Source organism: Ceratotherium simum, chromosome 2, assembly GCF_057802395.1.
Source record: "Ceratotherium simum simum isolate JZ-2026a chromosome 2, ASM5780239v1, whole genome shotgun sequence".
NCBI lineage: Eukaryota > Metazoa > Chordata > Mammalia > Perissodactyla > Rhinocerotidae > Ceratotherium > Ceratotherium simum.
In genome coordinates, this window is record NC_141901.1 from 45,841,399 (window position 1) to 45,857,392 (window position 15,994).

Consider the following 15,994-nt stretch of genomic DNA (forward strand, 5'->3'; position numbering starts at 1 on the left):
GGCTACTGGGATTCAAAATCATTTCCCCGGGACGAACACCCTCCTGGACCTATCGGAGTTAACTGCGCGCTTGGTCGTAGCCAATAGACACAGTGTTTTTGGTTCAGGTCCGCCCTGAGGACGGATAGACTTTTATGCAGTCCAATGGAAGAGTGTGATGCTGAAGCATTAACCAATACATTCGGGAGGTGGGTGGAGTGTAGGCCAGGGGGTTGGCGGTGCCGTGTCATGGAGGCTCAGTCTCTGAGCAGCCATTGAAGGGGAAGGAACTGCGGGTGTCTGTGTGTGTGTGTGTGTGTGTGTGTGTGTATGCGCGCGCGCGTGTGAGTGCGCGCGCGAGTGTGTGGACAAGGAGGTGGGGGCAGCTGAGTTAAGAGTCCCAACTCCTTGGACTCCATTTGATATTCTCTTTTTTCTCCCCCACACCTATCTGGTGGTGGTGGGCGTTTATATTTGCGTTTCTTTTCATTCATTTCCAAATCTTTTAAAATTTTAGGGTTGGGGGTAGTGGGAAAGGCAGGAAAGGGTAAAGGAGGAGAGTAGTAGCAGAAGAGCAGGAGGAGGACATGGAGATGAAGAAGAGGATTAACCTGGAGTTAAGGAACCGAGCCCCGGAGGAGGTGAGATGACTCAGCCCCCTCCCCTTCTCCACTAGCCCCGTATTGGGAGGATCGGGTTTCTGGGGGTCCCGGTGGGTGTGTGGGGAGGGGTAATGAATTAAGACTCACTTGGGATTAGGGTTGGGGGGAAATATTTAATTTCAAGTTTTAAATCATTAAAATCTTTTACTTAAAATGGCGAAGGGTTTAAGTTTCTACGGGCGTTTTGTGTGTGCATGGGGGCTTAGCCCTTTTCGTCTCTCTTTGAGTCAGGCGTCCTGGCCTCGTGGGGGCGGGAATTGGGGTGTTGGGGCCCGCTCCGCCGCTGCGCCCCCCATGTTCCTCCTCCTGGGGGCCAGCGGCGTGGGCGCGACCCCCCAGTCCCGCTCGCCCCTGCCGCAGCCATCGTTGCCTGAGAAGTTAGTCCAACTTTTCTGCAGTGCTGCCAACTCTTTTATTTAGGCGGGGGGGTGCCCCCGGCCTCGAGGCCCTTGGGCGTCCGACGACGTCGCGCCCGGCGCGGGCTGGGGTCGCTCGCGGAGTCCGCGGACCGCCCGCTGCCGGCTGCGCCCACTCCCCCGGGAAGCGGCGCGCGCCGACCGCCGCCAGGCGGAATCTGGGTCAGCGGCCGGTTCTCCGGCCGTGGGGAAGTTTTGGGACTCGTCGCAGTGACCAGAGGTGGGGAGGGGACGCGAGGCGCAATCCCTTTCGTCCCCCGCGGTATAATGAAATTCGGCGTGTCGTGTCGTGGTGGCTGCAACTCCGAATTTGGTCCCGGGAGACGGTTTCACAAAACTCAACAAATGGGTCGTAGTAGTTCTGCGCTTTAAAGATGGGTTCGGCGAAACGAAATGATGCGCTCTCGCTGCTGTCGCCTTAGTTAAAGAGACGGGGTTGGGAGGGGCCACGTGAGGCGGGGTCGCGGTCAACTTTTCAGGGGTCGGGCGGAAGGCGTTTCCGCCTCCTTTTCGAGGGCGCCTCCTCAGCTTCCCCCAGCCATCCCCGCCGCGGGTGGGGGCGCTAAGGGAACACGGGCTGGGAGGCGACCCCTTTTTCCCTGGGGAGTCTCCGCCCCGCGTGGGGTTTCCCGTCGGTCGGAGCGTAAGGTCGAGAGAGCGGGGCCCATGGCCAGCAAGGAACCTTGCACTTCTGGAAGCAGAGGAAAGCGTCAAGAGTCTTACTAATTGCGGCCTCTGAAATAAACCTTAGAATTGGAATGACAGGGATATAAGTTTTTTTCAACAAGGGTGGCGGTGGTGCCTGTGCATACCAGCATTGGGGACGAGTGGGGTCTGTCCGGTGGGCTGCGGCGGCGTGCAAACTGGGAACCCAAGATCTTTACGTACTTTTCAAAAAAAGTCTGTTTTCCTGAAATTGGCAGGGGGCAGGGAGGAGGAAACAGCCGCTGCTGTCATCCCAGAGAGAACTTGAAGTTTTCTACGGCCTTCTCTTTAGGGGCTTCAGGAAAAAAACAAATCAAACTTAAAAAGCTGCCTCTCAGGAGCACACATTTAGAATGCTTTTTTATGTTTTGGGTTGGAAAAGCGGATTTGTGTCTCCCCCGCCTTCCCCCATTCTTTTACCTACCCTATCCGTAGTAATTTCCTTGCCAGTTTTGGGGAGTGCCGGATGTTGCCTTTTTGCAGCCTCTCCTTCCTCTCCTGTGGTGTAATAACGGTCTCTCATATCTATATAGCTCTTTACAGTTTACAAAGCACTTTTCTTGTTTGTTATTTACTTTTCTCTTTCGGACAGACTTGTGAGGTGGATTGTATTGTATTGTTCTAGAATCCAAATTAGCAAACGGAGTCTCAGGGCAATGAAGTTATTTAGGAAGAACTGGTTTTCTGACACCAAATCTAGTGGCCCTCTCTCCTCCATTCAGCTCAAGTAGGAGTCAGAAGACTTGGAGTGGAGGCAGGGCTGTGCCACATAATAAGTATGCGGTCCTAGGCAAGTCATCCTTACCCTCTGGGCCTTTGCTGCCTCATCTCTAAACAGGAGAGCATGATGCCTTCTCTGCTTACTGAAATAATTATGTCCAAGTCATATTCAAATAGAGAAGGTGGCATCCCTTGATGCTAATTTTTAGCCCTCAGAATACCTCAAACATATTTTTGCATTGGGAAAGGAGAGCCAGAGTCTCCTGTCTCCTCCTTAAGATTAAGTCCATTTACGCCCACACCAGAAACTTTGGTTCTACAACTCTGACCTAATAGAGGATCCATCTCCCCCTTCCCAAGAATGGGGAGAAGTCACCAAAATGCTACCAGAGTGGCAGGGAGAAATAACATTTTGTCAAGGATGTATTGTTCTGGGTGATATTGTTTGGCCTCGATATTAGAACAAATAACATTCGAAAGCTGGACTGTCTCAGAAGGAGCTTTCTAACATTTCTTCATGAAGGATAACAAGGTATTTTTGAGTTATGGTGGCATTTATCAACCAAAGATAAGGGCGTTGAAACTGAAAAAGTGAATAAAACAATTTCCTTTCGTCTCCCTGCTGTTTTGGGCAGCTCGCTTGAATCCTTTCCCAGTAGCCTGGGTATCCCCTCACTGCATAAATATATGCCCTGATGTTGAGAATCCTTCTTATCATGGTCAGAAACAAGTTTCACATGGGACCTTTTTCAAAGTTTTATTTTTTATGTGACAGTGATTTGAAGCAGGCATTGAACTTCTTAGTCCAAGTTTAAATTTAAAAGGTTAACTTTATAATGATGACTTTAGACTGTGTTTCAGTTTTGGGGGAGAATGAAAAGGATCTGTGTAAGGGGCTTGCTGGTTTTAAAACTTTTTTTTTTTTTTAAAGATTTTTTATTTATTTTTTCCCCCCAAAGCCCCAGTAGATAGTTGTATGTCATAGCTGCACATCCTTCTAGTTGCTGTATGTGGGACGCAGCCTCAGCATGGCCGGAGAAGCGGTGCGTCGGTGCGCGCCCAGGATCCAAACCCGGGCCGCCAGCAGCGGAGCGCGCTCACTTAACCGCTAAGCCACGGGGCCGGCCCTGCTGGTTTTTTTTTTTTTTTTTTTTAAAGATTTTATTTATTTAATTTTTTCCCCCCAAAGCCCCAGTAGATAGTTGTATGTCATAGCTGCACATCCTTCTAGTTGCTGTATGTGGGACTCGGCCTCAGGATGGACGGAGAAGTGGTGCCTCGATGCGCACCCGCGGCCCTGCTGGTTTTAATGTTCACATTTCCAGAGTGTCAGGACCCAGGTCTTTTGCTAAACAGATTGCAAACTAAAGAATCATTCACGTTCTCTCTTACAGGTGACAGAGTTAGTCCTTGATAATTGCCTGTGTGTCAATGGGGAGATTGAGGGCCTGAATGATGCTTTTAAAAAACTAGAGTTTCTGAGTATGGCAAATGTGGAACTAAGTTCACTGGCCCGGCTGCCCAGCTTAAATAAACTTCGAAAGGTAAGTTGGCATTAGGTGTGAAAGCATCATGATTTCTATGCCAAGGGCTATTATGTCTAATTCTTGGCTAAATGAAACGACCATTCTTTCTTTTAATTAGAAAGTTCTAAGTTTCCAGAGGTAAGAGAAAGGCTTATGTAGGATTTTTGGAATCAGCTCTAATATTTCTTTTAGAAATTTAAATTTAATAATGAAATCGCTTTATGACATGAATTTAGATTTAACATATACCAAATGTTTTTCTCTGAAACATAAAATTCAGCTGTTACACAACTGGAACCAAACCTGGGTTAGGAGCCCATTATATAGGGGTTCTAATATTTTATTTGGCAGTTGTAGGTGGGAATTTGGAAATTAATGACTTGTGACAGTCTCTTGAAGCCAGGGAGAATAACAATTGGTTTTCTTCTTCAGATTGATATATTTAAAAAATCTTTAATCTGTCCTAAGTCTACACCATTCTTTGTTTTCTCCCCATGTTGAATATATAGTTGGAACTTAGTGACAATATAATTTCTGGAGGCTTGGAAGTCCTGGCAGAGAAATGTCCAAATCTTACCTACCTCAATCTGAGTGGAAACAAAATTAAAGATCTCAGTACAGTAGAAGCTCTGGTAAGTGGAAAGGTTTGTCTCTGGACTTGCTTTCTTTGGTTGAGTTTTCTGAGATTTGCTTGTGTTTTATCTTATTGATTTCTATTTAATTCTTCTGAAACTTTTGAATTTCTTATGTTTTGATCTAAATGATTATCGCTTTCTTTTCCTTTGGAGTAAAACATGCAGATAAATTTTTAAATCAGTGAGAAATTTATTATCAACTTTAAGAGTTGAATACCTGGTTTAAAAATTTCGAGTATTTTCTTAAATCCTATTCCTTTTCCTTGTTTCTTGATTATATTTTGAGTTATGTCATTATTTGCTCCTTTGTTTCTTGGTATGAGGGAAGGAAAAGGAGATGAAGTGAAACTCTGAATATTGTTGCTCTGATTTTTAAAAAAGCTTGGGAGGAGGTTGAAAATAAGCTTGACTGTGGCTTTAAACTAACCATGTTATTGTTGTTGCCTATTTGTGCACAGATTTGCTTAACAAAATATATCGAGTGCCCGGTATGAGTAAGGCACGAAGCCAGGTGCAGCAGATACAGCAGTGAACAAAACAAAGTTCCTACTCTCATGGAGTTTACATGCCAGGGCCTCATTAAGAGAATCGGCTGTGCTTATATAATAACCCTTCATTATAAAATTCTAAAAATTCAAAAATCACTCTCTTGATTTCAAGTGTATATTTTCTGGTTCATGAATTAAAAAGAAATAACATGATATTGTAAATCTTGAATATAAATTTTAACTTGTTTTCCAGCAAAATCTTAAAAATTTGAAAAGTCTTGACTTGTTTAACTGTGAGATCACAAACCTGGAAGATTATAGAGAAAGTATTTTTGAACTGCTGCAGCAAATCACATACTTAGATGGATTTGATCAGGAGGATAATGAAGCACCAGACTCAGAAGAGGAGGATGATGAGGGTAATCATTCTTTTTTTTTTTTTTAATTTTTTAAATTTATTTTTCCCCCAAAGCCCCAGTAGATAGTTGTATGTCATAGCTGCACATCCTTCTAGTTGCTGTATGTGGGACGCAGCCTCAGCATGGCTGGACAAGCGGTGCGTCGGTGCGCGCCCGGGATCCGAACCTGGGCCGCCAGTAGCGGAGCACGCACACTTAACTGCTAAGCCACAGGGCCGGCCCGAGGGTAATCATTCTTAATACTTATAAATGCATCACAATTATAGCCTCCACTCTAGCCAATCAAATTAGATTGGGCCTGGATATTTAGGTGTAGAAAAAAAATGATGTATAGTAAAACAAGAGAAATTTAAAACCCTCAGCCCTAGTCCTGTATTTTTTCTTTCAGATTTCTGATAACTTTGGGGAATTTAATGACTATTATAATACCAATCTCCATGTAACCACCATCCAGTAAAAGTGTTAACTTTTAAAATAGTAGTTTTTTTTTTAAAGAAAAGAAACATTCATCATGGTATTATCCATAATAGACACAAAGTAGAAACAACCCAAGTGTCCACCTAAACTGATGAATGGATAAAGAAATGTGATGTGTCCATACAATGGAATATTATTCAGCCATGAAAATGAATGAAATACTGATACATGCTACAACATGAGTGAACCTTGAAAACATTCTATTAAGTGAAAGAAGCCAGACACAAAAGGCCACATATTATATGACTCCATTTGTATGAAAAGTCCAGACTAGGCAAATTCATGGAGACAGAAAGTAGATTAGTGGTTGCCAGGGCTGGGGGAGAGGAGAATGGTGAGTGACTGCCAATGGATATGGGCTTTTTGGGGTAGGGGTGATGGAAATGTTCTAGAATTAGATAGTGAATATACATTTTTGGATAAATGGGTGACTAACAGATCACATGATGGAATAGCTGTTGTTAGTAATGAGACACTGTTACTAGTTGAAAAATTTTTCATTATAAAAAAACTTTGATGGATAAAAAATGTTATAAAATGATAGAATGATGGACAAGCAGATTTTGAAGTGTCCACAAAGTAAAACAAACTTTAGTACATGTAATGTTTTGATGAAAAGCTATATGCTGGAAACATTTCAGTATTTATAAACCATATTTCTCAAGTAGTAAATATGCTTGTTGTAAAAGGGAAATCTTAAAAAAAATCACCCTGAGATACTTTCCACCCATTGACTTAAGAGTGAAGTGATTGGGTCAAGGGTAAAAGGATCAACGTACTAGCAAGAACCATTTACCCAGCCATTTGCTCATCTTTTAAAATATTTTTAAAGATGGAGATGAAGATGATGAAGATGAAGATGAAGATGAAGCTGAAGCTGGTCCACCTGAAGGATATGAGGAAGAGGAGGAAGAAGAAGAGGAGGATGAAGATGAGGATGAAGATGAAGGAGGCTCAGAATTGGGAGAGGGTGAAGAGGAAGTGGGCCTCTCCTACTTAATGAAAGAAGAAATTCAGGTGAATGGACACTTCTTATGTGCACTGAAAATTAATTATTTAGGCAGAGGGCTAAGTACAATAAAAAGTAAGTTGTGTAGATATCTGAGAGTTGTTTGTCACTTGTGGGTGTGCATATGTCTGTCTGCCTTTTTTCCCACTGCCCCCCAGTTCATACTATATCCAGATAATCATAAACACCTATTGATTTTACCTCCCAGATATCTTTCAAATCCATTCTGCTCTCAGTAGCATGATATGGTGGAAACATTTTACAAATGTTTCTGAGCCCCAGTTTCTGCATTTATAAAACAGATTATACCGGGGCCAGCCGGGTGGTGCAGGTGGTTAAGTGCACGCGCTCCGCTTCAGCGGCCTGGGTTTGCGGTTAGGATCCTGGGCGCGCACCCGATGCACCGCTTGTAACGCCATGCTGTGGCAGCGTCTCATATAAAGTAGAGGAAGATGGGCACGGATGTTAGCTCAGGGCCAATCTTCCTCAGCAGAAAAGAGGAGGATCGGCATCGGATGTTAGCTCAGGGCTGATCTTCCTCACAAAAAAAAAAAAAGAAAAACAAAACAGATTATTCCAACCTCATAGGCTTGTTTTAAGGATTTAACAAGATAATATATGTAAAGTATCTAGTTGCTGGCACATTGTAAGCACTCAAGAAAACTTTCCTTTCTCCTGATAATTTCTTGCTTATGCTTTTGTATTATCTTTCTAAATGGTCTCTCTGAATACAGCGTCACCGCTTAGATGTATCCTCCACGGTGCTTCTCTGCATAGTCTGAGTGCAAATACGATCATACCACTAGCCTGCTAGAAACCCTTGAATGTTTCTCTGTTGCTACAAAGACATACAAGGCCTGTCATCGTCCAGCCCCTGCTTCGTTTTCTAGCTTCATCTCCCTCACTACCAAATTAAATCGTCAGACGAAGCTGTTTCTTGCCTGTCTGTGTATACCTTGTTTACTCTATTTGAAATGACTTTCTACCCATGCCCTCTGATGAAATTTATTTTCTTTTCTCTGAGGTGAATATTAATAGAGTAAAGCATGTGAAATGCACTGATTTTATGTACAAGTCCGTGAAATTTTACATATATATACACTTGTGTAACCACCACCCAAATCATGCCTCATGAACTCTTTAAAAACTCAACTCTGGGGCCGGCCCCGTGGCTTAGCGGTTAATTGCGTGCGCTCTGCAGCTGGCGGCCCGGGTTCGGAACCCCGGGGCGCACTGACGCACCGCTTCTCTGGCCATGCTGAGGCCGTGTCCCACATACAGCAACTAGAAGGATGTGCAGCTATGACATACAACTATCTGCTGGGGCTTTGGGGGAAAAAATAAATTAAAAAAAAAACAAAAAAACAAAAAAAAACTCAACTCTGGGGGCCGGCCTGGTGGTGTAGTGGTTAAGTTTACCTGCTCCGCTTGGGTGGCCCGGGGTTGGCAGTTCGTGATCCCAGGGGTGGACCTACACCCCGCACATAGGGCCATGCTGCCTGGCATCCCATATACAAAATAGAGGAAGATGGGCACAGATGTTAGCTCAGGGCTAATATTCCTCAGGAAAAAGAGGAGAGTTGGCAACAGATGTTAGCTCAGGGCTGATCTTCCTCACCAAAAAAAAACCCCTCAGTTCTGGAGTTGCCTTGTTATTGAAGCTTTCTGTAATTTTCCGTAGACAATCACTCCTTCCTCTGTTACCTTTGCACCTTGATTAGGCTTCTGTTGCCTGTAGACACTTTTGCAAAAACTTGTTTACTTGGCCACTTTCTTCTGGTTGGTGAGCTCCTTAAGGGGAGGGCCATTCATCTTTGTATCTCATCATCTGGTACATTGACTGGGACATAATAGGCTCATGGGAGATGTCAGTTGACTTGAACAAATGATCTTTAGACCCTGGGAGATTAGATAAGTTATTTTCTCCTAATGTTAAATTCTTGAGTTTTGTTTTCATAATTCATAATTTAAAATAATTTTGCATTATTAAAAATAACATTTCATATTTAGACTAGAAATTGTTAGGATTCTCATTTGTTCTCTTTTACATTGGTTAGATAAACAATATCACTGGTTAATGATAATTTTCTTCTGATGCCATTTTAAATATGGAACTACTGTGGAAAAAATAGGACTTCAACTTGTTAGGGGCCTTAGTGAGTTAGGAGCTATACAATAATGAAGAATAGAACTTTACGTATTTTAAGTATTCATAGAGAAAGGCAATGTGTTCAGTTTACATCAGCCTACAGCTTGAATATTTTCCCCCTAAGTTATTACTAATTTATTTAGTAAAATAATAGACTCATGTTATTTTGCATTTGGCTTTTTATTTTCTCTGCCAATAATTCCTCTTTAAGTCTAAATAGTATTAAGTAATTTAAAAATGACCTTAAGCTAACTGCAAGTGTTTATGTTTATCATTCCATTGAATATTGGGAAATATTAACTAAAAATTACATGGTCAAGTATGGAGCAGAAATCTCAAAGATGATACATGCAATGTTAAGTCAGTGTAGTACCTGGGTAGCAAGGACCAGAAGAACCTTTCGATCACGGTGAGATAATTTGGATGTTTAAAATGAAGTCTTGTTTTCAGATGCTAAAAGCCAGGAGAGGCTTAAGAGACTATTGAGATTTAAAAAGAAATTAAAAGGAAATAGAAATGGTATTTGATTAGCTTTTTTTTGTTTGAGTCTTGTTCTATTTCAGCTGCTCTTCAGAGGTGAGGAATTAATATGTATAAAGGCCTTTATGTATGTGTAATATATTTCATTAAAAATGGGGATGGGGACTTTAGAATTGTGGTGTCCTTGTACTATTAATAGTGCAAATGAGGAAACATTTAATTTCCCTAATTAGGAAAGGACCATAGTCTTTACAGAGCAAGTCTCTGGTGATCTAATAGATGATATTTCAAAAAAAAAAAAAAAGCCTTAAAAACACAAATTGATTAATCTAATCATATTTTGTTTAAAACAACATCCAGAGAAGTAATTAGCTTTTTTGACATGGGCTTTTCTAAATTATCAAGGAATGAATGTGATTAGTATCACAAGTGTTTCTTAAAAAATTATAAATATTTAAATATCCTCATTTATCATTCCTTGCAGATTTAAGATGTTTAAAACGTCTCTTCTCTTGCTTCTTCCTTCTGCCCTATTCTCCTCCTCTTTCCTTTCCCCTCTCTCCTGTGCCCCTCTTCTCTTCCTTTCTTTTCTTTTCTTTAGTTTAAGGCTGCCAGGTTCTCTTGATTTTTAGTGTGGTTCCTTTTTGTACTATTTGCTATCCCATCTGTTCCTTCTGCTCTTTGTAGCTTGGTGGTGTTCTGGTATGGAATGCTTTAGGTGTTTGAATTGACTGTGTAAGAATGATTTCTGATGTAAGTGTCATGCAGCTTGGTCTCTCAGGAGCTTCTAGCTAAATGCTGGAATATTAGGTTCCGTTTAGTATTTCTAGACACAAATGGGACTGTGGATACTGTAAAAAAGGTGGGTTGTCCAAGTTTTCCCTAACTACCCAGCAGTTCTTGACATCTGCCAATTAAAGTATTTTTAAGGAGCAGTAAACTTTTGTGGGGTTGGAAGGAAGACCTGAGATTGGTTCCATTTTTTCAATCCTATAGTAGAACTCAACCATTTGGAACATAGCCAAGAACAAGGCAGTAATTGTAACAGGCCTCTGAGTAGCCAAAATATAAGTGACAAAAGACATTTTCTTTGTAGGGAAGTGTTCAAGTTGTTATTCTAAACCAATTTTCTCTTTTATATTCAATCCTCTGATAAGCTTGTTGATCTATTTTCTAAATCCATGGCAGATTAAAATTGAAATAGTAACTGACTGCAAAAGAGAAGGCATAAAAACTAGGAAAAGATACTAACTCAAAGTAGAGGCCAGGGTCATTTTAAAAAGGAGAAAACCATCCTACCGATATTAATAGGCTCCAAGGGAATTGGCATATACTAATTAGTATAATGTTCACGATAAAAATGGTGACTATGATAATTCACAAAAAAGGTTTGTTAGGTTTAGCATAAAATGGTAGAAGAGTATGCAGTACACTTTAGAGATTTATATCCCAGTTGGCTAAAGTAAAAAAAATGGTTATGATATTTCAACATTATGCTTAAATCTTAGCTATCCAGAACAACTCATTCCACAAAAGTTGTGAATCAGGTTTTATTGTGATTTTTATTGATATTTGCTGTTTTGGTGTATAGATTTTTAGATGTAGAAGGAACTTACAGATCTTTCTAGATGAATACTTGCTTTTATTGATTGGAAAACTGAGGTCCAGAGCAATTGACTTATTCACACATATAACTGTGTTGGGACTAGGATTCAGGTAATTCCTTCCTTAGTCTATAAAATAGAAGACTCCATCTTTTTTTTTTTTTTTTAAGAAGAGTGTTTTCATAATTTTATTTATTTATTTTTCCCCCAAAGCCCAGTAGATAGTTATATGTCACAGTTGCACATCCTTCTAGTTGCTGTATGTGGAACGTGGCCTCAGCATGGCCAGAGAAGTGGTGCGTCGGTGCGCGCCCGGGATCCGAACCCCGGGCCGCCAGCAGCGGAGTGTTTGCACTTAACCGCTAAGCCACGGGACTGGCCGTAGAAGACTCCATCTTGGAAATAGTCAAAAGTTACTCTGTCCATTATAGTAGCCACTGGGTACATTTGGCTATTTAAATTAGTTAAAATTAAATAAAATGAAAAGTCCAGTTTCTCATTTGCACTGGTCACATTTCAAATGCTCAGTAGCCACGTATGGCTAGTGATTACTGTATTGGACAGTACAGATATAGAACATTTCCATTGTTGCAGAAAGTTGTTTTGAACAGTGCTGATCTAAAACATAATTTATTTTCAGAAAGAAACTAGATTTAGTTGGGTTTTTAAAAAGGACCTATATACTTTAGGCAGAGGTTGTCATAACACAGAATAACGGTAGTTTTTCTGCTCATGTTGGAATGTATTTTTATTAAACAGTGAAAAATCTATGTCATGGCTTATTTATTCTCAAACTGAATATTTGAATTTCAAGGATGAAGAAGATGACGATGACTATGTTGAAGAAGGGGAAGAAGAAGAAGAAGAGGGTAAGTTATGTTAGCCATAAAAAAAATCCTTAAAGTTAACAGCTGTTATTCATGGACTTTAAAGAATGAATCTATAATTCAAATTATTACTGATCTCTGATTTTGTAACATATAGAATGCCTTGAAAGGTACAAAACCTTTTTTAAAGAGTAATTTTCTCAAGGAATTCATAAATTCTATTGAAAAAAACGGCATATAACATTTATTTTCAAAACAAGAATGAAGAGATAATGGAACCTTGAGCTCAGTTTATTATTTTTTAGAGTCTTTTATTTTGGAGAGGGTAAAGCCTTATCTATAAGAGAAGAACAGCTGAACTCCAGATAATGTCCTTTTTAGATTTGCTCTCTGGTACTCTTTACTTAGGTCTTTCAAAATAAATTTAAAAATTCACTAATAATTCCATTAATATCAAGCCTTGTTTCTTGATCTGTACTTCATGATTTGGCCACAAGGGTGCATAGCAAGCTGTCATTATTTATGGATTTTTAAGTCTAAGTCTGCTAAGTCTGTTCAATACACTGAAATTGAAAGAAATTCGGAGAGGAAACTTAACCTATAATTTTCTTACGCTGTTAACTTTTCACTAAGGTAGTTTCAAAACCTTGTAACTTAAATTTATTCATTCATTAAAATTAAGTATTTTATAATTTTCCTTTCACTCTTCTTTCAGAAGAAGAAGGTCTTCGAGGGGAAAAGAGGAAACGAGATGCTGAAGATGATGGAGAGGAGGAAGATGACTAGATCATTCTAAGACCAGATTCCCTGATGTTCCTGGGTGTGCAATAGAGTGATCACATCTTTGTTTCTTCATGTACGATAGCTATCCTTACAGAAGATAACGTGTAACTTTTTATAGGAAAAGTGTGGTTTTACTATTTTTGCCTTATCATTCCAAATAAGATTTACTAGTCTGTTAATGATCATATTGTATGTAGAGAAAAATTTTCATTGACCCTATTGTGAAATTCCCTAGCAATTTATTTAGAATCTTAATTTTTCTAATTCAAGCTCACTGTATTAGTCATTTTTAGCCCATAATTAAAACATGATCACTTTTGCACAGGCATAGTATGGTGCATTTCATTCTAAGGTTTTAAAGTTATTTATAAATTAACTGAAATCACAGTTGGCTGGAATATGAAATGAAAATATTCTCTTGAATGATAAGTTGGTTATTTTTTTAGAGGTGACTCAGAGATCTTTAGTTTGAAGGCAATGACTTTTGTTTTTTGGCTAAGGGTATTTGGGTGCTTTTTGTCACATGAGTAAATTGGAAAGTAGGAGTAGAATAGTAAAGGTTCTATTCAGTAATATAGTTCATGGCTTTGGTGGAGCCTTCTTTTAAAAACCTTTTAAGCCAGGTGATTAAGATTTGATTTTTGAAGGAAAAGTTGCTTACACTAAGTTCAGAGACATGCAGGTGAGCCCTTTTTCCTTCAAGCTGAAGATCATGACATGCTAACGGTTGTTTATTTTGTTTTGTTTGTAAGTGTGCATTCTTTGTTTTCCTCTCGGCAATTTCTTTATAATCGCCTTCTTTTCTTTTTTCACTCCCTTCCCTCTATCTCAAAAAAAAGTTGTGAAACTTACGGATACCCAGGAATACCTTCAGTGGTACCTCAACCACCTTTTCAGATGTGTCTCAGTTTTAAACAAGCTAAGTGGAAGAAATTGACTATTTTCTGAGATACGAATATTATTATCAATAGTTTTATGCAACAGACGGCTTATTGTAAATCTTTCTTGGTTGACAAGATGTACAGACTGCATTAGTAGGATGAAGAAAGAAAAGAAGCAGAGGAGGCTTTCAGAAGCAGCATTAGTGTTCCTCAAAAGTCAGAACAACTGTCTGTTGACAATTAATGAGACATTCAAGTCAAATTTTTAAGTTGACTTCCCAAATGATTTAAATACCACTCTGCAAAGTATTTCTAATTTTTCTGAGTAGAACCTTTAATTATTCTTCCTAGAGTTTTAAAGTATTACCAGATATAACATTTAATTGTAATATACAGGGCAGTTGGAAAAACATTTGAAACTAAATCAATATTAAAATTAAGATTTGTTTTCAAGTGGATGTCCATTAAAAATAGAAAAATATTTGGGATAAGTGCGAGTGTTTCCTTATATGGCTCCTAAATATATTACGAGTGGACAAGTACATCTCCTTTTTTGTTGTGGAGGCTCCATGTTCAAGGCAATTCCTTTTTTAATCTCAAATTTAAGCTATCTAAAAATTTTTTCCCCTTCATTTTGAATATTTGTAAGTTTTTTTTAAAGTTACTATCAGCAAATTAATTGGAGTTACACTTCCATACTGGGACACATTTAAATTACTGAGTATAGTACTGCTTCTTTTTTAGTTTAGAATGTATGACTTGGGGTTTTAAAGTAAAAATTTATGAAGTTATTTGTGGATAAACTAAAAAAGTTGCACAACTGACTGAAATAAAACTCTTGGGATAAGTTTAGTGGGGGATTGGAATCTCAAAAAGGCTAACATTTTACTCCATTTTAACAGTTGAAATGCCCTTTTTTAGTCCCTAAGAATTCTCATCGCATAGAAATCTCATCGATGAATTCTCATCGCCAGATTATAAAATACTTATTTTTAAAATTAAATCTATATATTGATTTTCTTATCAATCATCTTATTGTGCAATCAAAATTAGAGTTCTTTGGTTTGAAAACAACACTTAGAGCCTCCAAATAACTTTTTAAGAACTTATTTAGCTTTGTGGGTGGTATTTTCATGCAAATAAGTAAGGGTGGGTTTTATATTTTGTAGAAGTTTTTGGTCCTATTTTAATGCTCTTTGTATGGCAGTATGTATATAGTGTGTTAAATTCCTCAAAACTCTCCTTAAAAAACTTTGAAGTTAATACTTTTGTGCAACTGTGTTTTGAATAAAGCCATGACAGTGTTACAAGCAAAGAAATGCAGTACTCTTGATTATTCTTTTATTGTTTCTGACTGTTCCCTGTTTTTTCTGTGACTGCTGTAACTTAAAGTTTTTGAAACCGAATTGCTTCAAATAAATCGAATATTTGTTGTTAATGATTAGTTTCAGTGTGTGACATTGACTTTTTAAATAGCACCACTGGGGGCTTTGAAGGTCTTTTTAAAAACTGAGAAACAGCTTGAAAGTTAATTCGTTCAAACACTTGGATGTGACATGAGGCATTACAATATAATAGTTTAACTCATCTTCTGCCTTATTAACTTTTTTTCCAAGAAGCAGAAAAAATTCTGGATTCCCTTAATTTTCCTTTTGGAGTTGCAAATCGAGCCACTACTTTTTATATTTTGATTTGAAGTAATAACTATTACCTATAGTTAAAGTAACTATTTCTATAGTTATCTAAAGTGATTATAAACCTATTGTACACTAATAGCTTTCTAAAATGAGTCCAGAATCTCCACATATACTGTGTAATGTTTATCTTCAGAATCCTTAGATAATATAAACACAAACATACATAATTCTTGCATGTTTACCTTGAGCAAATCAAACCTGAACCAAACAGTGTTTCTGTTCTTTTGGTTTTCCTGTGGTAAGTGATTTTTAAAATGTTTCATTTGTAGACAACTCTGGAATGTATTTTATAAAGTCAAGGCACAACTATAATGTTAAGTAATGTTTTAATGATTGCTTTACAGCTTAATATTGAAAAGGTCTTTTAGTTATGGAACTCTGCTTCCTGAGAGGTGGGAAATATTGACGTATATTTCAACTACAGGAATTGTTTATTGAAATTAGTTTGGTTTTTTTTTTTTTTTTTACATGTTTGAAAAATTCAAAGCCTTTTCCCTCTTGGTTAAAGAAAATGGTAGAGCTACGCTAAAAGTTTTT

General features: G+C 38.8%; 1 protein-coding gene across 1 annotated transcript; it reads left to right on the forward strand.

Annotated features, from left to right (window-relative positions):
• The first annotated feature begins 265 nt into the window (after positions 1-265).
• On the forward strand, positions 266-15,198 carry ANP32E (acidic nuclear phosphoprotein 32 family member E). Its single transcript, XM_004435947.3, has 7 exons — positions 266-620; positions 3,877-4,026; positions 4,518-4,640; positions 5,385-5,550; positions 6,860-7,044; positions 12,084-12,138; positions 12,812-15,198. The coding sequence occupies exons 1-7, from the start codon at positions 567-569 to the stop codon at positions 12,880-12,882; spliced, it is 804 nt and encodes a 267-aa protein (XP_004436004.1). The 5' UTR covers positions 266-566; the 3' UTR covers positions 12,883-15,198.
• Positions 15,199-15,994: the final 796 nt, after the last annotated feature.

Excerpts from the sequence above, each read along its gene's own strand:
- ANP32E (XM_004435947.3), top strand. The coding sequence starts at position 567 with ATGGAGATGAAGAAGAGGATTAACCTGGAGTTAAGGAACCGAGCCCCG. Across the intron at positions 621-3,876 it reads GGAACCGAGCCCCGGAGGAG|GTGACAGAGTTAGTCCTTGA; the intron begins GTGAGATGACTC and ends TCTCTCTTACAG. Across the intron at positions 5,551-6,859 it reads AGAAGAGGAGGATGATGAGG|ATGGAGATGAAGATGATGAA; the intron begins GTAATCATTCTT and ends ATATTTTTAAAG.